This window comes from Acinonyx jubatus, chromosome E3 (assembly GCF_027475565.1).
Source record: "Acinonyx jubatus isolate Ajub_Pintada_27869175 chromosome E3, VMU_Ajub_asm_v1.0, whole genome shotgun sequence".
NCBI lineage: Eukaryota > Metazoa > Chordata > Mammalia > Carnivora > Felidae > Acinonyx > Acinonyx jubatus.
In genome coordinates, this window is record NC_069398.1 from 19,590,823 (window position 1) to 19,615,000 (window position 24,178).

The 24,178-nt window shown below is 40.3% G+C and overlaps 1 protein-coding gene across 2 annotated transcripts in view; it reads left to right on the forward strand.

Annotated features, from left to right (window-relative positions):
- ITGAX (integrin subunit alpha X) overlaps nucleotides 1-23,909 on the forward strand; it is a 45,005-nt gene extending 21,096 nt beyond the window's left edge. For both annotated transcript variants that reach the window (XM_053213171.1, XM_015076897.3), the window contains 10 exons: nucleotides 16,357-16,473; nucleotides 16,562-16,641; nucleotides 16,732-16,815; nucleotides 18,770-18,848; nucleotides 18,959-19,066; nucleotides 19,185-19,268; nucleotides 19,476-19,589; nucleotides 19,752-19,853; nucleotides 20,113-20,223; nucleotides 21,946-23,909. In XM_053213171.1, coding sequence (XP_053069146.1) covers nucleotides 16,357-16,473; nucleotides 16,562-16,641; nucleotides 16,732-16,815; nucleotides 18,770-18,848; nucleotides 18,959-19,066; nucleotides 19,185-19,268; nucleotides 19,476-19,589; nucleotides 19,752-19,853; nucleotides 20,113-20,223; nucleotides 21,946-22,044 — 978 coding nt within the window. In that variant the 3' untranslated portion in view covers nucleotides 22,045-23,909. The remainder of the gene's footprint in view (nucleotides 1-16,356; nucleotides 16,474-16,561; nucleotides 16,642-16,731; nucleotides 16,816-18,769; nucleotides 18,849-18,958; nucleotides 19,067-19,184; nucleotides 19,269-19,475; nucleotides 19,590-19,751; nucleotides 19,854-20,112; nucleotides 20,224-21,945) is intronic.
- The last annotated feature ends 269 nt before the right edge of the window (nucleotides 23,910-24,178 follow it).

Below are 24,178 nucleotides of genomic sequence, written 5' to 3' on the forward strand. Positions count from 1 at the left end.
GGTGTCCATAATATGATCTGAGAATAGGGTTTTAGGCCCTTCTATGTCAAATGTTCATACATTGGACATATGTGCATTCTCAGAGACAGTCAGTGGTTATGACTGGTTCTGGCCAGTTTCTTTTTCTTTTTAAAGCTTTTATTTATTAATTAAAAAAATTTAAATGTTTATTTGTTTTTATTATTTATTTTTTATTAAATACAATTTATTGTCAAATTGGTTTCCATACAACACCCAGTGCTCATCCCAACAGGTGCCCTCCTTAATGTCCATCACCCACTTTCCCCTCTCCCCCAACCCCCATCAACCCTCAGTTTATTCTCAGTATTTAAGAGGCTCTATGGTTTGCCTCCCTCCCTCTCTGTAACTTTTTTCCCCTTCCCCTCCCCCATGGTCTTATGCTAAGTTTCTCAGGATCCACATATGAGTGAAAACATAAGGTATCTGTCTTTCTCGGACTGACTTATTTCACTTAGCATAATACCCTTCAGTTCCATCCACGTTGCTGCAAATGGCCAGATTTCATTCTTTCTCATTGCCAAACAGCATTCCATTGTACATATAAATCACATCTTCTTTATCCATCTGTCACTTGATGGGCATTTAGGATCTTTCCATAATTTGGCTGTTTCCATAATTTGGCTATATAGCACCCATAAGAGCTGCTATATGGGTACATGTGGCCCTACGCATCAGCACTCCTGTTTCCTTTGGATAAATTCCTAGTAGTTCTGTTCCTGGGTTGTAGGATAGTTCTATTTTTAATTTTTTGAGGAACCTCCACACTGTTTTCCAGAGTGGCTGCACCAGTTTGCATTCCCACCAACAGTACAAGAGGGTTCCCGTTTCTCCACATCCTCGCCAGCATCTGTTGTTTCCTGAGTTGTTAATTTTAGCCACTCTGACCAGTGTGAGGTGGTATCTCAGTGTGGTTTTGATTTGTATTTCCTTGATGATGAGTGGTGTTGAGCATCTTTTCATGTGTCTTTTTGCCATCTGGATGTCTTCTATGGAAAAGTCCCTATTCATGTATTCTTCCCATTTCTTGATTGGATTATTTACTTTTTGGGTGTTGAATTTGATAAGTTCTTTATAGATTTTGGATGCTAAGCCCTTATCTGGTATGTCATTTGGAAATATCTTTTCCCATTCTGTCTGTTGCCTTTTAGTTTGGTTGAGTGTTTCCTTTGCAGTGCAGAGCTATTTATCTTGATGAGGTCCCAATACTTCACTTTTGCTTTTAATTCTCTTGCCTTTGGAGATGTGTCAAGCAAGAAATTATTGCAGCTGAGGTCAAAGAGGTTGTTGCCTGTTTTCTCCTCTAGAGTTTTGATAGTTTCCTGTCTCACATTTAGGTCTTTCATTCATTTTGAGTTTATTTTTGTGTATGGTGTAAGAAAGTGGTCCAGTTTCATTCTTCTGCATGTTGCTTGCTGTCCAGTTCTTCCAGCACCATTTGTTAAAGATACTGTCTTTTTTCCATTGGATACTCTTTCCCGCTTTGTCAAAAATTAGTTGGCCATACATTTATGGGTCCAATTCTGGGGTCTCTATTTATTCCATTGGTCTATGTGTCTGTTTTTTGTGCCAGTACCATACTGTCTTGATGATTACAGCTTTGTAGTAGAGCCTAAGTCTGGGATTGTGATGCCCCCCGCTTTGGTTTTCTTTTTCAACATTACTTTGGCTATTTAGGGTCTTTTCTGGTTCCATACAAATTTTGGGATTGTTTGTTCTAGCTTTGAGAAGAATGCTGGTGCAATTTTGATTGGGATTGCATTGAATGTGTAGATAGCTTTGGGTAGTATTGACATTTTAACAATATTTATTCTTCCAATCCATGAGCATGGAATGTTTTTCCATTTCTTTGTGTCTTCTTCAATTTCCTTCATAAGCTTTCTATAGTTTTCAGCATACAGATCTTTTACATCTTTGGTTACATTTATTCCTAGGTATTGTATGATTCTTGCTGCAATTGTAAGTGGGATTGAAGTCTTGATTTCTCTTTCTGTTGCTTCATTATTGGTGTATAGAAATGCAACAGATTTCTGTACATTGATTTTGTACCCTGTGACTTTGCTGAATTGATCTATCAGTTCTAGCAGCTTTTTGGTGGAGTCTTTCCGGTTTTCCATGTGGAATATCAAATCATCTGCGAAAAGTGAAAGCTCAACTTCTTTGCCAATTTTGATGCTTTCTATTTCATTTTGTCATCTGATTGGTGATGCTAGCGCTTCCAACACTATGTTAAACAACAGTGGTGAGAGTAGACATCCCTGTCGTGTTCCTGATCTCAGGGGGAAAGGTCTCAGTTTTTCCCCATTGAGGATTATATTAGCTGTGGGCTTTTCATATATGGCTTTTATGATGTTCAGGTATGTTCTTTCTATCCCGACTTTCTTGAGAGTTTTTTATTAAGAAAGGATGCTGTAATTTGTCAAATGCTTTTTCTGCATCTGTTGACAGGATCATATGGTTCTTAGCCTTTCTTTAATTAATGTGATGTATCACATTGATTGCTTTGCAAATATTGAACCAGCCCTGCATCCCAGGAATGAATCCCACTTGATCATGGTGAATAATTGTTTTTATATGCTGTTGAATTCGATTTGCTAGTATCTTGTTGAGAATTTTTGCATCCATATTCATCAGGGATATTGGCCTGTAGTTCTCCTTTTTTTGTGGGGTCTCTGCTTTGGGAATCAGTGTAATGCTGGCTTCATGGAATGAGTCCAGAACTTTTCCTTCTGTTTCTATTTTTGGAACAGCTTGAGAAGGATAGGTATTAAGTCTGATTTAAATGTCTGGTAGAATTCCACTGGGAAGCCATCTGGCCCAGGACTCTTGTTTGTTGGGACATTTTTGATAACTGATTCAATTTCTTCACTAGTTATCAATCTGTTCAAATTTTCTGTTTCTTCCCGTTTGAGTTTTGGTAGAGTGTGGGTGTATAGGAATTTGTCCATTTCTTCCAGGTTGTCCAGTTTATTGGCATATAATTTTTCATAGTATTCTCTGATAATTGCTTGTATTTCTGAGGGATTGGTTGTGATAAATCCATTTTCTTTCGTGATTTTATCTATTTGGGTCCTCTCTCTTTTCTTTTTAAGAAGTCTGGCTAGGGGTTTATCAATTTTACTTATTTTTTCAAAAAATCAGCTCTTAGTTTCATTGATCTGTTCTACTGGTTTTTTTTTTTTTATCCTATATTGTTTATTTCTGCTCTGATCTTTATTATTTCTCTTTTTCTCCTGGCCTTGGGGTTTCTTTGTTGTTCTGCTTCTAGTTCCTTTAGGTTTGCTGTTAGATTTTGTATTTGGGATTTTTCTTGTTTCTTGATAGGCCTGGATTGCAATGTGTTTTCCCCTTAAGACAACCTTTACTGCATCCCAAATGGTTTTGACTGTCGTGTTTTCATTTTCATTTGTTTCCATATATTTTTAAATTTCTTCTTTAATTGCCTGGTTGACCCATTCATTCTTTAGTAGGATGTTCTTTAACCTCCACACATTTGGAGGTTTTCCAAACTTTTTCCTGTGGTTGATTTCAAGTTTCATAGCATTGTGATCTGAAAATGTTCATGGTATGATCTAAATTCTTTTATATTTATTGATGGATGTTTTGTGACCCAGTATATGATCTATCTTGGAGAACATTCCATGTGCACTCGAGAAGAATGTGTATTCTGCTGCTTTTGGATGAAAAGTTCTGAAAATATCTGTCAAGTCCATCTGGTCCAGTATATCATTCAGGACCATTGTTTCTTTATTGATTTTCTGCCTATATGATCTGTCCATTGTTGTAAGTGGAATATTAAAGTCACCTGCAATTACCATATTCTTATAACAAAATTGCTTATGTTTGTGATTGTTTTATATATTTGGGAGCTCTCAAATTGGGCGCATAAACATTTATAATTGTTAGCTCTTCTTGATGGATAGGCCCTGTAATTATGACATAATGCCCTTCTTCATTTCTTGTTACAGCCTTTAGTTTAAAATCTAGTTTGTCTGATACAAGTATGGCTACTCCAGTTTTCTTTTGACTTACAGTAGCATGATAGATGGTTCTCCATCCACTCACTTTCAATCTGAAGGTGTCCTCAGGTCTAAAGGTAGACAGAAAATTGATGTGTCTTTTTTTTTTAAATCCATTCTGATACCCTATGTCTTTTGATTGGAGCATTTAGTCCATTTACATTCAGTGTTATTATTGCAAGATGTGGATTTAATGTTATTGTGTTATCTGTAGGTTTCATCTTTTTGGTGATGTCTCTGGTCCTTTGTAGTCTTTGCAACATTCCTCACAGAGTCCCCTTTAAGATCTCTTGCTTTTAGAATTCTCTCTTTATCTTTGCATTTTGACAGTTTCACTATGATATGTTATGCAGAAGATCAATTCTTGTTACATCTGAAGGGAGCTTTCTGTGCCTCCTGGATTTCAATGTTTGTTTCTTTCCCCAGATTGGGGAGGTTCTCAGCTATGATTTGTTCAAATTGCTCCTATCTCTCTCCCTTCTTATTCTGAAATTCCTATGATATGGATATTATTAAATTTCATTGAATCACTTAGTTCTCTAATTCTCCCCTTATGGTCCAGAATTTTTTTTTTATCTCTCTTTTTCTCAGCTTCATCTTTTTCCATAATTGTATCCTCTATTTCACCTAATCTCCCCTCTGCCTCTTCAGTGTTCACTGTCAGCACCTCTAGTTTATTTTGCACCTCATTTACAGCATTTTTAAATTCCTCATGACTATTTTTTAGTTCCTTGATCTCTGCAGCAATAGTTTCTCTGCTGTCGTCTATGTTTTTTTTTTCAATCCCAGTGATTAATCTTATGACTATTATTCTAAATTCTTGTTCAGTTATACTGTTTATATCTGTTGTGATCAAGTCTTTAGCTGTCATTTCTTCCTGGAATTTCTTTTGAGGAGAATCCTTCTGTTTCATCATTTTGGCTAGTTTTCTGTCCCTTATGTGTTTTAGAAACTTATGTGTCCTGCACCTGCGAGCACTACTATACACTGTCCAGGACCTGGACCTTCAGGAGGTGTTTTTTGGAGTGTGTTATGTACTCTCTGTTGTTGTGACTCTAGTTTCTTTATCTCCCTCCTCATAGTTTTGTTTTGGACTCTGTACCAGGTGTGCTTTGATTTGTTCATTAAAGTAACCCTGGAAAAAAAATTAAAAAAAAAAGGGGTGGTGGTAGTGGTGGAACAGGCCTTATCCCATACAAAGAGAAAAATGACCGTGGACGGGAAAAAGAAAAAAAAAGAAAATTGACCAGGCAGAAAACTATATGGCTTAATTCAGAGAGAGCGAGAGAGAGAGAGAGAGAGAGAGAGGAAAATAAAGAGGGAGATATAGAACAGGTATAAAGAAAATAGATTAAATATGTCTGCCTAAACAAACCAACAACCTGAATACCCAGACTAGGGAAGGGAAGAAATAAGGAGAAAAGGAAGAAAAAATATATAAACTAAGAATTGTCCAAGAATTAAATTTGGAAAGGCAAAACCTCTGGGTGCCTTGGAACCGGTGGCAGCACTCATCTGGAGGAGGGGGTGTCTGGTTGGTCAGTGTCAATCTCTGGTAGATATGTAGTCACCTGGTGTTGAAGGGTATGGTTTGGTGTAGGTGAGTCCCGCCTCCACTGTGGGCCTGTTGTCCCTTCTCTGAAGCCCCACCTTGTTGGTGATGGGGAGAAAAATGGTGACACCCCAGTCTCTCTTCCCCAGACCAGGTGTCCCAAACCACTCCGTTCAGGTAGTCCTCGCAGCACTGTGTGGGCATAAGCAGGCCTATTTTTTTTCTTTGCTCCACTGACTCGACTCCTATGCCACCCTAGTGCTCAGCTGGGATTCAAACCCTGATGTCTTAAAGGGTCCCACTCTGTGCACCTCAGTTCTGGGAGAAGTGCCGCTCCACCCCACCGATAAATGGTTTCTGGCTGGTGGGCACAGGCAGGGTCCTTTTTCCTTTGAATGGCTGTATACATTCTTCCCACAGCACATGAGGGAGGGGATTGCTTTCTCCCACTGTGGACTGTGTCTCTGAACTAGTTACTGAGCCCTGGGTTGGCTCCCTTCCTTTCCAGGTGCGAGAACAGGGCAGCTGACTCCAGTCCAGAGAAAGCCTCAAAGTTAGAAATTGGATATTTCTTTTTTTTTTTTTTCTGATCTCAGGTCTGTGGTTTCTCTCTTGTCCAAATATAGTCTTACACTTCCACAGCCCTTCTCTCCCCTTTGTCTCTCCACAGAAGGGGATCCCTCCCCTTCATGCCTATGCCACCCATTTTATCTCTCCCAGTTCACAATCATACACCTATGGGCCAGGTTGTCCTTGTGGGCCCCTGGAGATGTCTCTGTCACTCTGTGGCCTGGACTCTTGGAATTCAAAGTCCTTTGGCCTCAACACTGCTGTGTTTGAGGGACTAGGAAGCTTTGGGTCCCCCTATCTCTCTGCCATGTTGTATTCCCTGGTTCTGGTCAGTTTCTTAGTGAAGGCTTGAGTCTCTGCAGGACAACTAAATCAACCTTCTGTTATCATGGCATCAGGCAAGACTTATCTACAGAGACATGGTGGCAGGCTGCATTCTGAGAACAAGCAGATTTGGGTAAAAAGTTGCAGTTGCACTTATTAGTCCTGTTAACTCTTTGGTTACTGGTTTCCATGCCCACTGTGTTTTGATTATTTCTCATTCTTGAGGGAACTGGGATGATGACTACTCTAGCTATTTCCTGCTGAAATAGTGTGTAGATCAGGGTTCGAGGAATGGAAACTTTTTGCACTTATTTGGAAATATCCTTTGTTCCATGTTGTAAGCTAACATTCTGCATTACCAAAATTTTTGTACTTTGGTTAATAGTTTTTGTACATTTTATACCACATTTTATGATTAAATAGCAAAGGAGAAGTAGGAATATGAATAATCCTAGGGAAATTGATCTAATTTCTTGGAGGATCCAAGAAAATAACCTGGAAAACGAGTCCAAATCTGAGTCTGGGACATTAGGGGAGACTTGTAACCAAGTAGCTTGTTGTCTTATTTTGTAAATACAAGCTTCAATTTCTGAGGAAGTGCTAATATATATGCTGCATGATGAATTAGCTTTTACACAAACACCTCCTTGTTCTGCTAAAATATAATCTAAATTATGTTATATAAAACATATATTATATTATATAAATTATATATTTTATAAATTATATTATATTAAATTATATTATATAAAACTATTCCTGCCCAAGGCCTTTTGTTGGGCTGCTGTGGCTTGGGAAGTTTTATTTTATTTAATAATTCCTAAAGTTACTGAACAATTTCTTATCATATGTTCATGTGATGTCATTCAACACTTTGGCAATAATGGTCTCCCAAACATGTACCAAATTCCATCTTCCTGACTTCTGGGAAAATAATCAGAATATTTTGTGATTTCTCTCTTTAACCTGTAGAACAGTTGAGAGGACTGGTCAAATGTCTGCTTTTATTAGAATTATATATGAAAAAAGGGGTGACCAAATGTCCTAGGAGACAAGTACCTCCCATGTGCTAGCCACATAAACATTCATGTTGCCAAGGGAAGTGTTGATATCCACAAACAAAAATGTAACCTGGGGTTCACATAGCACTCCTCTTAGTTTATTGGGGTCAATACTTTCATTTTGCAGAATCATTGTATTATTTGAAACCAAGAAGAAGTATAGTTAAGTTTGGTGTAATTGGTAAGAGAGTAACACAGAAGGGTGTGAGGGTCCTATGTTGTCAAGTTCTTTTAGTTTTCAGTATTGTACAGAGAGGAGCAGGACAAGATGAGTAACTTTTTTTTTCAATTTTTAAAAGTTTATTTATTTTTGTTTTAAGTACACATTTTATTATTGTTTTTAAAATAATTTATCGTCAAATTGGCTAACATACAGTGTGTACAGTGTGCTCTTGGTTTTGGGGGTAAATTCCAGTGGTTCATCATTTACACACAGCACTCAGTGCTCAAGATGAGTAACTTTTAAAACAGCATATTTCTCAAAAATCTCTAAAAGGTGATGAAAGGAAAAAGGGTCAATTAATTTAACAAGAGGCGAAATTATTAACTGTTATGATTATATTGTAAACAAAAGGAGAAATACAAGTTTCTAGGGTGTATTCCAATCATTGAATGTGAGAGGCCCATATTTTGGGATAGTTGGGAGAAAAATAAAGGATAAGAAAAGTGAGGGAGGCCAAGTTGATTAACCTGATTCTGTAAGCTAATGGAGTGCATTGATTTAGATGTATTGAAAAATTAGGGATCAGAGAAAAGTTGGTTACAGGCATTACTATTGGGTCATTGTGGTTGTACACTGAGTGTGGTTTAGGGTGACATATCCAATAGGTATATGACATTTGAGAAATCCTAATCATGGAATTATCTTTCCAAACTTGAGAGATTGTAATAGGAAATTACTTAGGAAATGTAAATAGGAAATATAAATAGGAAATGTAATAGGAAAATGCAAATAGAAAATGGAATAACATTCATAGTGTATAAACTATTAATAGGTCATAAGTTATTTGTTATTTATCTATTGGTTTCTTTAGACCAGTTCTCCCAAGTAGCAGTTTCAGGTCCATCTCAGGCTTTCTGGTCCAAGCAGAGTTTTTCCCTATGTTCTCGTTGACAGGACATAGGGAACCAATGGATTCTTGTGGAACCAGCTTGAGTGTGGTAAATCTATGGCTTAATTCCCTTCAGTTTCACTGAAGAATGGTGGTCAACAGCACCTCATAAGGTCCTGTCAACTGAGGTTGGAGTTGATCCTCCAGGTGCTTCTTGTTCAAGGTGTTTAATAACACCAAGTCTCCAAGATTCAAGCGGTGTAAGAATACATCTGTGAAATGCATCAACCTGACAGAAGCAAATGTATGTATAGCACTTAGAATATTTCCCAAAGATTGAATGTACCCAATAGTATCCAAATCCCTAACATGAACCCCACCTGGAACTCCTAAGTCATGAAAAGAATACAGAAAGTGTCTTTCATAAAACATTTCATAGGGGATTAAACCAAGCCTACTTCTAGGAGCCACTCTTACTGAAGCAGGGCAACTGACAAGAACTTTTTTCCCAGTTAAGTTGGTTTCTTGGCAGATTTTTACCAAAGTTTTTAAGCATATGGTTCATTTTTTTTCCTGTTTTCCCAGAATATTGGTGTCTCTAGGAAGTATGTAGTCTCCATCAAGTGCCCAAGGCATTAGATACTGCATGTGTGACCTTAGCCACAAATGCTGCTTCATTGTCTCTCTGAATTGTTAGTGGCAATCCAAACCTAGGATTGGTTTTAAAGTGTTTTGAAAACTTCTGAAAACTTCTCTGAATGGCATGAAAAAAACTCAACCCAACTTGTAGAGGTGTCTGTAAATTCTAGCAAATATTGAAAGTTACCTGTTGTTTTCGGCATCATGGTAAAATCTTCCTACCAATTTTCTCCAGGTTTGGTGTCTCTAAGTTCTATTATCTTTTAGGACTTGTGGGGGTTCGGTCCTAGGATTTTTTTTAGCACAAATGTCACATTTTTCCACTATTTTTGAACAGTTTTCTGAATATTGGGATCCATAATATGTGATTGGATCCATTAAAGAGCAGCATTATGTCCATAACAGGTGCTTTGTGAATATCACTAATTATCTCTTCCATAAGATATTCTAGGTTAAGGTTTATTCTTTATTTATTATATTTCCAGCCAGTTTCAATGCCAGAAATATGTCCAAATATCCATTTCTTAGCTCTTCTTAGGTCTTCAGAGGAAGGTTAGAGTTGATATTTAGTTAAGTCTATGTCTGGTAATAAAGCTGTTATAGAGGGTTTTGAAGTCTTTGTATGATCATGCCTGATTGTTACCTTTGGCAAGAAAACAGTCCAATTTCTGGTGTCCTCAGCAGGGGACAATAGCTACCTCCTTGTGTTCCAAAACAGCTTCTAGTACTTCTAAAGTCTCTTTGTCATGTTCAATTTCCCAATTTCCTGAATTTAACAAACCTCTTTCCTTCCAAATGGCTCTGCATATGCATGGACTGGTAAAAAGGTGTATTTAGAATAAGTAAAAATAGTCACTGTCTTGTCATACCTAAATGGAGGGCTCTTATGAGAGCTATGGCTTCAGCTTTCTGAGTGGAGGTACCTGGTGAGAGAGCTTCTACTGATGGGTCATCACTGCATATCCAGCTCTTTATTGTCCGTGATCCATAATATACTGCTCCAGTCCACAAACATCTCAAAGTCTGGATTTTCCAGTGTCAGATTCATAAAATCAGGATGGCTGGAATAAACTTGTTAATTATCTGTATACAGTCATGTATGGGTCCCTCAGTGTTGTTGGAGAGCAATGTGGCTGGATTCAAGGTGGAGACCGCTTTCTAAGTAACATTGGGGTTGTACAATAGGACAACCTGATATTTGCCTAATCTTCTAGAGGTGAGCCAGTAGCCACCCTTTTGTTCCAGTAGGAAGAGTACATAAATGTAGAGTATGCAGTGTGGTAGGATACCCCAAAGCAAATTTTTCTACTTGTAATAGATTACAAGTGGCTGTTATTGCTCTCACACACATTGGCCATCCCTTAGTTGTTAGATCTAATTATTTAGAAAAAATAGCAACAGATCTTTTTATGTTACCCAAATTCTGAGTTAGCACTCCCAAGACTGATCCCCTGACTCTCATGGACAGACAAATCAAAAGGCTTCCTGATATATGGAAGGCTCAAAGCAGGAGCTGTGAGTAGCTTTTCTTTAACAACTTGGAATGCCTAATGACATTCTCCAGTCCAATAAAGAAGTTCATTATTTCTTCCTTTAAGAATTTCATAGAGAGGTTTAGTGATGAATCTTAAGGACTGAGAAAAAACTAAGGGTAGATGGTGGTGGGAGAAAGGAGAAAGTGGGTGATGGGCATGGAGGGGAGCACTTGTTGGGATGAGCACTGGGTGTTGTATGGAAACCAATTTGACAATAAATTATATTAAAAAAATCAGGAATCCAAATGTGGAAAAATCCAGTGATGCCTAGGAATCCATGCAACTGTGTGGTTAATGGCTCTTAAATTTGTACAGGCAAAATAGGTGTATTGTAGGGGTGCCTGGGTGGCTCAGTTGGTTGAGCATCCAACTCTTGATTTCATCTAAGGTCATGATCTTATTGATCGTGAGATAGAGCCCTGTGTTGAGCTCTGCATTGAGTGTGGAGCCTGCTTGGGATTTTCTCTCTTCCTCTCTCTATGCCACTCCTCCACACTCACATGTGCTTGCATGCTCTCTCTCTCTCAAAATGAATAAATAAACATAAAAAAAATAGGTGCATTGTATGTGGACTGGCAAAAGTGGAGAAGGCCAAATTTTAAGAAGGCAGAGAGAACAGGCTGAATTCCCCTTTTAGTTTGTTTCTTTAATGGATACTATCTGAAGTTTGGAATTCCCATCACAAAACTTAATATGTACAAGTGTCCCTGCTTTTGCTTGTCCTGGCTTCCTATCCATCCAAACATCTGATCTTACTTTTCATATGACTTCTTCAGGCAGCTCTAATAGAACTTCTCTACCTTGATGAAGCTTGTTCTGGTGGTACCTTTATATCTATGGATCCAATAGCAAAATTAACTTTAGCATTCAGTTTAGTTAATAGATCAAAGCCCAGTAAAGGGATGGGACATTCGGGCATATTCAGAAATCTGTGTTTAAGGTGAATTTGTCCCATTTGGCAGTTTAGTGGTTGTGGGAAGGTTTTAGTCAATACTTCTCCCAAAACTCTTGGTACAGCTATAGCAGAGAGAACGCAGAGTACTGAATATGTGGCCCTCACATCAGTAAAAAGTCCATGAGTCTATTTCCCATTGCCATTGTTATTTGGGGTTCCTTGTGGTATATGATGATAGGCTTTACAAGATTTAAAGGAACCCCTGGTCCCCTTCATTCTTAGTCACTATCAACCAGTTAAGGTATCTGGTGGGCATTTTGGGACTCTGTCTCCTTAAGAGAACTCATGAGCCTAGGGTATTCTCTTTTCCAATGGCCCTCTTCTTTACAATAGGCATATTGACAAGACCCAAATTGGGGCACCTGAATTTCTTATCTGTTGTCGATCTCACCCTCTAGGGGTCCCTGGCCTGGTCTTGGATTTCCTTGAGTTAAGGCGCAGTTAACAAGGCAACATGCTGTTTCATTTTCTGGTGCTCTTTTATTTCTTGTGCTTGGTCTCTGTTGATACTGTTAAAAACTTCAAAGACAGTTTAAAACAATTGTGAAGGGTATTACCAATGCAGCTTTTGGAGTTTTTTTTTTTTTTTGAATTTCCAGATATGTTTTGTTTGATAAACATCATATTGATCATCTTAAAAATTTCTGGTGCCTCAGGATCAATATCAGTTTATTTCTGATGTGTCTCAAAAATTCTTTCAGGAAATTCTGAAGTGTTCTCATTCAGTTTTAACTTCTTGACTCTTATTTACACTCTTTGCTTAGGGACTCCTTTTCTTAATCCAGCTAAAATGCAATCCTGATAGTGTTCAAGCTAACTGCAGTCTCCAACGTTGACACTCCAGTTGGGATCCACAGTAGCAGTGGCCATCATGGAATCAGCTCTTAAGGGGTTACTGGGGCTTCAGCATGTAGCTGATTAGCTTCTTCTCTAGCCTTTTCCTGGCCACATGCAGCATTCCTTAGAAGTGAGGAAAGTATATAACAGATTTTGTACCTCTATCTAAGTGGGTTGTGAGTGGCAAAAATAGATGAAAACAAATTTTCCATCCTCTTGGGGTCATCTCTATAAGTAAGCATACTGTTTTTTCAATTAAATCTGAGGTAGAGAATGGAGAGTGGACCCAAATCATTCTTCCAGCATCTGAACATCCAATTGGGACCTGTGTTAGCAGATATTGCCATCCTCAGGAATCAGTGATTCCCTGGATGAATTAAACACCCTGCTGGGTATGAGAAGGGGAAATCTTTCCAAACTCTGGGCCCCCCCCCCCCAAGGTAAGGGGACCTGGTTCAGGGTCCCTTTGGTGCTCAAGTTGTTGGAATGGAGCTGCTGTGGAGGGGCAGCTGCTCTGGTACCCCCTTTGGGGGTTTAATTCAATAATCAATAAATTATCCTCTTTTCTCCAGTTGGATTCAGGCAACACAGATTTTTTAATGTCACTGTGCTGTTGGAGTAAAATTTTACATCTTTTCTGAGCCAGCTTATTCTGATACAAAATCATAAAAGACTGAACAGAAGGTATTTCATCCCGTTTACCTTCCCTTTTACAAATATCTAACTGTAAAATGGTATTATAATTTATGAATCCATTAATTAATGGTCATTTTTCTCCAGAATGTAACATATTTTGGCCAAGCAGTGTTGCAAAAAAAGATAATTTTTTCATAGTTTCATAACTAAACACTGCCCAATTTTGGAGAGTATAGCCCAAAGGGCTACATGCAGAAATCAAATAGTCATTTCTCATTTTCTAATTAGAACATGGCTGGTATTATGCAAAGATACAAAAAGCTGCAGCAACAAACATACCAGATGAAGCTCAGAGAGTACTACTGTAAGCATTTAGTTCCTCACTAAAAGTTGGGGCTTCACCTACTGAACCAAATGGCTTCCTAGTCTCTAGTTCCTCTCTGAAAGTTGGGTCTTCACTGACTGAACCAAAAAGTTTTCTAGTCAACTTTTTCTTTTTATGTTTATTTTATTTTATTTTATTTTATTTTATTTTATTTTATTTTATTTTTTTCTTCCAAGATTTTATTTAAATTCAAGTTACTTAATATAGAGCATATAGCGTAATATTGGTTTCAAGAGTAGAATTTCGTGATTCATCACTTACATATAACACCCTGTGCTCATTCCAACAAGTGCCCTCCTTAATGCCCATTACCCATTTATCCCATCCCCCCATCTACTTCCCCTCCAGCAACCCTCAGTTTGTTCTCTATTACTTAAGAGTCACTTATGGTTTGCCTCCCCCTCTGTCTTTATCTTATTTTATTTTTCCTTCCCTTCCCCTGTGTTCATCTGTTTTGTTCCTTAAGTACCACATATGAGTTAAATCATATGGTATTGTCTTTCTCTGACTGACTTATTTCACTTAGCACCCTAGGAAACTTTTCTTAGTTAAGCAAGAAAAGGAGGCTAAGAGAACCAAACCAAATGCCCCTACCTATTTTGAGGCAACTGAATGAGAATAAGAAATAAGCTCACATGCTATGATACCAAAATACTCTTGAAAAGATGTCTGTCCAAACCAAAAGATGTTTCCTTGCCACAGAGTTACATTAAACATAGAAAGTCAGTGGTGCCAAGTTGGGGTGGTGCCCCTGGGATGGTCTCTAGAACAAAAGAGCCTAGGACACTGCTTGGACTTATCACCAACCTCCTGTTACTTTTACTGGCTGGAGAGTAGACAAATCACAGGCAGAGTTCCTGGCTGGTTTGCCAAATTTGTAACCAAATCCAAGTCCATGCCCTCAATGTGCAGTAAAGCCAATCATTGAGACATAGCATAAGGAAAGGGAGAGTCAGGGATATTTAAAGGCAAATAAAACAAGGTCTGGTTATAGGGGAGAAGAGTGATATGACTTTAGAATCAGATAAAGGAAGTTAATAAGTAGGGGAGGATTGCGGTCATTTTGTTATCTGCACCGTGAGAAGCTTTTGAATAAGCTGTCATGCATGTTATGTATTACCAGAAGATGGTTTTCTTAGCATGATTCAAGACTTGACTTCTATGTCAAAAGTTCACCCCTTGTGCATTTGTGCATGGTCAAAGAGGCAGTCAGTGGTCCTGATCAGTTCTGGCCAGTTTCTTGATGAGGCCTGAGTCTCTGCAAAACACCTAAATCAAGTGTTTTGTTATCATGGTTTTAGGCAAGACTGTTTCTACAGAAATGTGGTGGTAGGCCACATTCTGAGAACAAGCAAGTTTGGGTAAAAAGTTGTAGTTGCACATATTAGTCTTGTTAACCATTTGGTTACTGATTTCACTTTTTCTATGAAGGACTAGATGATAAATATTTCAGCTTTGTGGGTCACACAGTGTCTGTCACATCTATTCACCTCTGCTGTTGTAGAATGAAAGTAGCCATTGACAATGAAAGTATGTATATGAATGAGCATAGCTGTTTTCCAATAAAAATTTATTTATAAAAATTGATGGTGAGCTGTCATTTGGCAATTTCTATTCTAGAAGATAGAACTAGGACAACAGGGAGTCAAAGAGAAACAGGTTGTTTAATGAAAATTTTATTATGAAATGTTAAACATTTACAAAAATAAGAGGTAGTTCAACAAACCTCCCCACAATTTATCATCCAAATTCAACAATTATTAACATTTGAGCACATTTATTTCATCTGGGTTTTTTCCCTTTGCTGATGTATTTTAAAACAAGTCCCAGACAACATGTCATTGCATTCCTCCCACACATCTTACATGACCCCAATATCATGATCACATCCAACAAAATGAATGATTCCTTTGTATTTAGACCATAGTCTAATTTCCTTAATTGTCTCAAAAATATCTTTTTTACAGCTGGTTTATATGAACAAATATCTAGACTAGGTCTATACCTTCCATTTGGTTGGTTGGTCTCCTATGTCTCTCTTAGGCTAGTAATATTCCCAATGGGAGCATATTTTGATTTATGTATGAAGGAATGCACTAGGAATGGCAAATTCTGGTTGTGTGAGGGTTGAGCACCCTATCATTGAATGTACTACTAGATGTGTCAACCAAATGCAATATGTGAACCTTTGTTGGATATTGATTTTAAAAATAGCTGTAAAAAATAAGTAAAAATGAGCTGCAAAATAACATTATTGGAGACAATGTGAAGACTGAACATGACCTGGATATTAGCTAGTATTAAGGAGTTATTTTATTGAGTGTGATTTCTTAAGTCTTGTGGTTATGTTAAAAAATACCCTTATCTGTTAGTGGCATACACTGAAGTGTTTCTGGATACAATGATGTGATATTCAGAATGTGCTTTAAATTATTCAGAAGAAATTGTCAAGCAGCTGAATAAAACAAGAGTAGAAATTTAAATTGAGTGATGGAAACAAAGAGGGTTGACTTATCTAGTCTGTCTTTCTACTTTTGAGTATGTTTGAAAATTTCCATAATAAAAAGCTCTTTTAAAAGAACAAAAAATAAAAAGAGGGTAAACTCTAATAAATCTGGCATTTCTACATTAGGAAGAAATTTGACCAGATAGTGTCTGAAGATATTTTAAAAAACATAACCTTAAGATACATACCAGGAAACTCACTACTTCATGGGGTCTCTAGAATATTAAACAATGCTCGCCTGCCTTTTCTTTACTTGCCCTTGCCTAGAACCAGCTGCAGGCACACTCCCCAAGCCTGACCTGTGATGGCACCCCAGCCCAGGGCCAGAGTACTCAGAGCACCCGTTGCAGCATCAACCACCTCATCTTCCATGAGGGTGCTAAGGTCAGCCTTGCTTCTGCCCACCCACTGCTTACCTGCCCCTACCCTGTCTCATTTCTTGGTGACTCCCTCATTCTTGCCTCTTCCTCAGATGACCTTCATGGTCACCTTTGACGTCTCCCCCAAGGCCATACTGGGTGATAGGTTGCTTCTGACAGCTAATGTGAGCAGGTGAGCTGGGCCAGGCCTGGGGCAGTGCCTCCTTGCCCCTAGCCCCCTCCTCTGGGGTCCTTGCCAATTAGGCTCCTCCTCTTTCTCCAGTGAAAATACTACCCCCAGGACCAGCAAGACCACCTTTCAGATGGAGCTCATGGTGAAGTATGCCATCTACACTGTGATCAGCAGGTACCATACCACCAGCTCAAAAGCGTTCTTCTCTATCACTCTGATGGGGCTAGGAAAGGATTTTACCCCCTGCAGCAGTTCAACATCTGGAACATTCAGGTTTTATCACCACCTTTTCAATTGGTAGATGATACTGCTAGCACTTACTAATTAAGCATCGAGTGTTTATTGAGGGATAGCTATGATAATAATAATTGTAGTATTACTATTGTTATACATTTAATAGAGGTTACAGTTCTCAGAAGGCTTTTTTAGAAACACCAAGATTTTCCTGGGTTTCCTGAGAAATATGAGACATTTCCATGTCTCAAGATTCCTACAGCTTTATTTGGAAGTGAGGTTACTCTGATCCAAGGCAGAATCTCATCAAGGACCTCTCCATGGTTCTGTACTCTGAGGCTATATGAGTTCCCAAGAGCAGCTAGAGCCTTCTGTCAGGGGAGGCCTCTGCTAAATTTTAGAGTCCATGGCATTGGGATTAGCCAGCAGTGGTTCTCAAAGGAGTCATTGACATTTGGGTGAGACAATTCTTCATTGAAAGGAACAGATTTACACCTGCAGGGCGTTAGACCTGCTACTCCTCCTCTTCCCAGTCCCTTTTGGGAGGTATAGAGACAAATGACCTGCTTGCTGTAGAGGTCAAATTTCAGGGAGAAGTTAGATAAAAGAAAAAGAGCTTAAAATGCTGCTCCAGGAAGGGTAATAGGTGAGGTGTTTAAGACTCAGGAGTCAAGTAATGTGTTGGAGCAGATACCTTCTTTAAGTAAATAGCTTCCTAGCATTTTCTGTGTTCTAAGCACAGTGCTCTGGCTGCTTTCCATAAATTCATTTGAAATTCAGCAAAAATTTATTGAGTCTGTATTGTATAATCAAAACCAGACACAATCTCCTGCCCTTGTGGGATGTATACATCCATGATATGCAACAAGTCTGTGTGGCTTAGCCTGGGTACCTTTCCCTGTGCTAGTTCTGCCCTTGTGCCTCATTGGACACCCTCCTCCTGCCCAGTGTCATGTTCTAATTCACATCTCCACATTGGGAGGTCTCAGCAGCCCAGCCAGGTGCATGCTCTGAACTTGTTTGCTGGAGTGTGTACTGGAAACCCATGGGCAGGGCATATCTAGGCATATTTGGCCCTACAGTTCAGGTGTACTCAGCTGATTTGACTCTGTGGGTGGGAGCATTCAGAGAGGCCCACAGGATGAGGCTGGGGCATTTTGGGGAAGCTCCTCACAGAGGAGGGATGAGAGTTTAGAGTGGAAGTGGTCTAGAATTAGGACTGTGTGGGCAAAGGACAGGTACCCAAGAAGTGGAGCAAGAAGGGCCAGAGGTGAGCCCACCCACCTGTGTGAGGAGCCAGGCTGGCCACTGGGTCTCCACACATGGGCTTGGGTAGGGCTCAGCAGGAATTGTTACGCTGAGATCCAGTAAAGAGTACTGTTAGGCCTTCCCTCACCTCTAAGTCCCGGGACCAGAAAAGCCAAGGAAACAGGAGAGGAAGGAAGGTCTGTGGGAGGCCAGACAGTGGTAGTGTCCAGTAAACATTTATCAATAGTATAAGTCCAAGTCTCCCCAAAACTTTGCTGGGTCTCACATGCATATCCTGTATCCTCTGTGCCCATGAGGGCCTGAAAGGAAAACGGAGACACAAAGAGAGATGGTTTGGCCCCTGCTCCCTAGTGAGTCAATGGCATAGCTCTGGGTCCCTTTCACGGTGCTCTCTGCCAGCCTCCTTGTCAGTTTACTCCATTGACAGCTTCTGCAAGAAGCTTGCACCCAGCTTGAAGCCCAGCCCTGCTCCCTAAATCCTCCCATTACCTCAGATCAGTCACAGAATTCATTGAAGGCCACCCCAAGGCCCCACTGGCTACCTATCCTGTCATGATGCTAACGTGAGCCTCTTTAGGAGTCTCTCAAGGAACTTCAAATCCATCTGTGCCTCTTTTCTCCCCAGCCATGAAGAGTCCACCAAGTACCTCAACTTCTCAGCCTTGGACTGGGAGGAAAGCAGCCAGGCTCAGCATAGATACCAGGCAAGTGATGCTGACTCAAGAGCATGGGCTGTGGCAGGGGGCTAGGAGCCAGCAATTAGGGAGGGATATGGCATTTGGCATGGTCTTTGCTCTCACTGCCCTCTGTGCAGGTGAACAATCTGGGACAGAGGGACCTGCCTGTCAGCATCAACTTCTCTGTGCCTGTGGAGCTGAATGGGGTGCCTGTGTGGACAGAGTTAGGGGTTTTCCACCCCCAGGTACTCAAGGGCTGTGTACAGCTCCCCAGCTAATGCCCTTTACTTGGATCTCTCTGTCCCTCATGAATTCCTGATGCCCAACCCCCTTAGATGCTTGTTCTCTGTGTTTTTTTCCTAGAACCCCTCCATTCAGTGTTCTTCAGAGAGAATGGTGCCCATAGAGTCTGACTTCCTGACCCACATTCAGAAGAATCCCGTGCTGGTAAAAGGAGGGCTCTGGGCCATTTCCACTTCAAAGCACACACCAGAAGAGTTTAATTCAAGAACCTGTATTACATTCAGATGGCTATCTGCTGAACAGCCCTCTTGAATTCAATTGTGACTGCTCCTCTCACATCAATCAGTTTTATGCTGTCATCTGCCTTCAAAACCACCTTTCTCTGGCCTAATGCTACTTCTCTGTCCCTAGAACTGCTCAATTGCTGATTGCCTGAGGTTCCACTGTGACCTGCCTTCCTTTGGCGTCCAGGAGGAACTTGACTTCATCCTAAAGGGCAACCTCAGCTTTGGCTGGGTCAGCCAGGTGTGTAGGCCCAACAGCAGAGTCCACCCACCCCCCACTGCCCCACCACAGGATTCAGGTGCCACCAGATGACGTCTGTGTCCATCCTCCAGCCAGGACATTTCTTGAACTCTGTGCCTTTCTCAGTGCTAGTTCCTCATCTGTGCCCCCTCTGTTTTGTAGACATTGCAGAAGAAGGTATTGATTGTGAGTGTGGCTGAAATCATGTTCAACACCTCTGTGTATGCCCAGCTTCCAGGACAGGAGGCATTCTTGAGAGCTCAGGTAGTGACTGTGTGGTAGGCAGTGGCCAGGCTGGTAAGAGGGCTCCTAATGCAAAATCTGTGGTGCTGTGAGGCTCACAAGCCTGGAGGGAGGAAGGATGAAGGTCCCTCAGCAGGAGAGGTGTCCCCAAGCCTATGAATTTTTCTGTCACCCCTTGGAGTAAAGGAAGGAGGGGAGAGAGTTGAAGGTTGGGGAACCTGGGAAGAGTCTGGGACAGCAAGAGTTCTGATACTTTCTGATGAGGTCACCTCCACTCCAGATGGAGATGGTACTGGAGAAGTATGAGGTCTACAACACTGTCCCCATTATTGTGGGCAGCTCTTTGGGAGGACTGCTGCTGCTGGCTCTCATCACAGTCATTCTGTATAAGGTGAGTATTTTCATCCTGCTCTTGACACTACCAGGTTTTTTTTTTAATTTCAACATTTTTATTTATTTTTCAGAGACAGAGACAGGGGAGGGGCAGAGAGAGAGGGAGACACAGAATCCGAAGTAGGCTCCAGGCTCTGAGCTGTTAGTACAGAGCCCTGCGCGGGCTATAACCCATGAACTGTGGGATCATGACTTAAGCCAAAGTCAGACGCTTAACTGACTGAGCCATCAGTTTTCGATCCTATTCTTTCTGCAGTGTAGGGAAGAACTCACCTTGGATATAGATACACATTCTTGCTAACGCACTGCATATGAGAGTTCCCCTCCCACATATGACATCACCAGTCCCCAACACTCCCTCATGCCTTCCTGTCTGATTCTCAGGCCTCCTTATGTGTTTTTCTTCCAAATTTTTATTTAAATTCAGGTTAGTTGATGTATGGTGTAGTATTGGTTTCAGGAGTAGAATTTAGTAATTCACCACTTTCATATAATACCCAGTGCTCATCATAATTCCTCCCCTTAATGCCCATCACCATTTATCCCACCTCCCACTCACCTACCCTTCAACAACCCTCAGTTTGTTCTCTATTGTTGAGTCTCTTATAGTTTTCTTCCCTCTCCTTTTTTTCCTTTCTCGTATGTTTATCTGTTTTGTTTCCTAAATCCACATATAAGTGAAATCATATGATATTTGTCTTTCTCTGACTGACTTATTTCTCTCAGATTAATATACTCTAGCTCCACCTTGTCATTGCAAATGGCAAGATTTCATTTCTTTTGATATCTACAATCTTCTTTATCCATTCATCAGCCTATGGACAGTTGGGCTCTTTCCATAGTTGACTATTAGTGATAATGCTGCTGTAAACATTGGGGTGCATGTATCCCTTTGCATTTGTCTTTTTGTTTTTTCTTTCAATTTTAATTTTTTAAAGTTTTTTATTTATTTTGAGAGAGAGAGAGCGAGCAGAAAGAGGCAGAGAGAGAGAGAGAAGGAAAGACAGACTCCCAAGCAGGCTCCATGCTGTCATCATGGAGCCCGATGTGGGGCTCAAATTCATGAACCGTGAGATCATGACCTGAGCCGAAGTCAAGAGTCGGATGCTTCACTGACTGAGCCACCCAGGCGCCCCTTGAATCTGTATTTTGTATCCTTGAGTACCTAGTAGCACAATTGCTGGATTAGAGCGTGGTTGTGTGTGTGTGTGTGTTTTTTTTTTAAATTTTGGGTAACCTCCATACTGTTTTCCAGAGTGGCTGAGCCAGTTTGCACTCCTACCAACAGTTTAGGATGGCTCCCCTTTCTCTGCATTGTTGCTAACATCTGTTGTTTCTTGTGTTGTTAATTTTAGTCAGACTGCCTTTAATTGCTCTCCTTGTCTTTTCCACTCTTGTCTTTATCACTACATGTTTCTCTTCACAGCAAATTATAAAATAAAGCACAGCACTGGATTGGGTGCTGACACTACCACTGATTCTTCCTGTGACTGTAGGCAGTGACTGGTCCATGCTGGGTCTTGACTTCTCATTCTGAAGGTGATTTCATCCAACTCACAGAATTTTGGTAAAGGCTAAATGACACAGTGTGTCTAATGTTTCTAGTGTAGTGCTGGAACATAGTAGGGGCTCCAGCAATGGTGATCCCTCTCCCTCCTCAATCATCTTTTTTCCTCTCTTCCACGGGATTTCCTAATTCTCTTTTCCTTCCTCTCCACAGGTTGGCTTCTTCAAACGTCAGTATAAGGAAATGATGGAGGAAGCAAATGGACAGACTATCCCAGAAAATGGGACATCAGACCCTCAAGCTTCCCAATAAGAAATTACCTCCTATTCTCCCTTGAACCTGTTCTCTTCTGAGAGGTTTCCTGGCCCTCTTACTCTCAGCTAAGTTAGGCCAGCAGGGAGAGAAATGCTCCATGTGAGGGAGGCCAGCTTTCTCCCTTTGGGAGGATGAATTGTGTTCACTGAAAGTTCTTGCCAGGGAAGGGCTATTTGTTTTGTCAAGTCTGCAACTGGAAACCCCAGAACAGGATTTTCACCATGCCCTTGGGTGGACTTGACTTTGATTTTTACCTAGAAGTACATGAACAATAGCCTCAGGCTCCAGTCTCTCTTCACTAGCTACCAATGATCTTTCTAAAATACAATACTAAACAAGCCACAATCCTCATCTATCTTTGGTGGCTCCCTATTAACATAGGATAACTCCTGAACTCTCCAACTTGATGTTAGGAATCCAGTTGAATTTCCAGAAGGTGGGCTTTGATGTACACACCATGAGTTGCTTTGTGCCTTCCTATCATCCTCATTCCTAGTAAATACTGTCAGTATCAGCTTTTTGTCTCAGAAATTTCAGCCTGCATTTTGAAACTGAATTGGGAATAAAATGTCTACACATTGGAATTTGTAAACATGGCTTCCAGCCTTTGTCAGCATTGCTGGCTTGGAGGGAGAAGTAGAACCCCAGCAGGGGTATTGCCCCAATGTCACTCTGGCTCAACTAGCTCCAGCATCTCTCAAGAGATCAAGATGCCCAGGATACTTCCATTTTTTTGAGGTTCCAAATATAGCGAATGAAGAAACGCTAAAGCATTATTCTAAAAATTGTGTATTTTAAAGTTTGCGTTAACAATTTAACACATTGCACAAAAACAATGCATGCACCTTCATTGGAAAATATGTCAAAGGTATAAAATTAAGGCCTTTTAGGGATATGAGTCATGTATAGTGGTCAGCCTATGGTGTCCCCTAACCATGGTGGACACCTGCCAGCCCTGAAGCCTGAGGCCAGGACAAGTAAGTTAAATAGAGTGAGGATTATTAATGTTCTTATGTTGGGTAACCTGACTTCTTAATCTACTCACTCGATTCTCAAAGCTGTCACTGATGGGAGGCTGATGGGGCTGTGACAGGGGCATGAAGAAGGGGCTTACCTGGAAAGGTCATTAGAGTGGATCAACACACAGGTGTTTCTTACAAATCCTAGGATGTAATGAAGGGGACATTGTTTGCACATGGTAAGTGATTGGAGAGCACTTTGAAGTCTTATATCAGAGACCTGCTGCCCCAAATAAGGCCATTCTTACTATTATGCCACCAATCTTAGCATAAAGCACAAAGTGGTGCATGGCACTGAGCTGGGGGTCAACACATAGCAGGCCATTCCTTGCCTGGAGAGATCCCACTGCTGCTGCCACCCCTTAGTTGTTTGGGCCATGTGTATGTTTGCATTAGAAACACAGAAGGGTGAAGCAGTTGATGAGTGATTTAGGGGAAGCTGGAAAATAACCCTTCATAGAAATCCTTTCCATGAATAGACTTTCATGGAAATCCTGCCATATACCTAAGTAATTATGTTCCTAAAGGTGTTCCTAGACTCTAAGGACTGCAGCAATCTCTTGTCTAAAATGAAGGCAACAGGGGCGCCGGGGTGGCTCAGTCAGTTGAGCTTCCAACTTCAGCTCAGGTCACGGTCTCACAGTTCGTGAGTTCAAGCCCTGTGTCGGGCTCTGTGCTAACAAACAGCTCAGAGCCTGGAGGCTGCTTAGGATTCTGTGTGTGTGTGTGTCTCTCTCTCCCCCTCCCCTGCTCATGCTCTGCCTCTCTCTGTCTCTCAAAAATAAATAAATGTTTAAAAAATTAAAAAAATAAAATGAAGGCAACAGGTGTTATTTTCACATATTTTCTGTGCATATTATTGCTTACATTAATTTTATTAACATTTTCAGGGTTGCCATTGTGTTGTGTTATATCCCCAAATCATAAAAATGGATCAGTGGCTTAAAAATTTTTCTTTGAAGCATAAAAGTTGTCGTTCCAAAAAAAAAAGTAAATTGCTTCAACTTAGAATAATATCATCAAAATCAATGAGGTTCCAGTGCACATTTAGTATCGGGATGTGTAAATGGTGGGATGAGTGGTTCTGAGCAAAATTTAAATATATCTGGAAT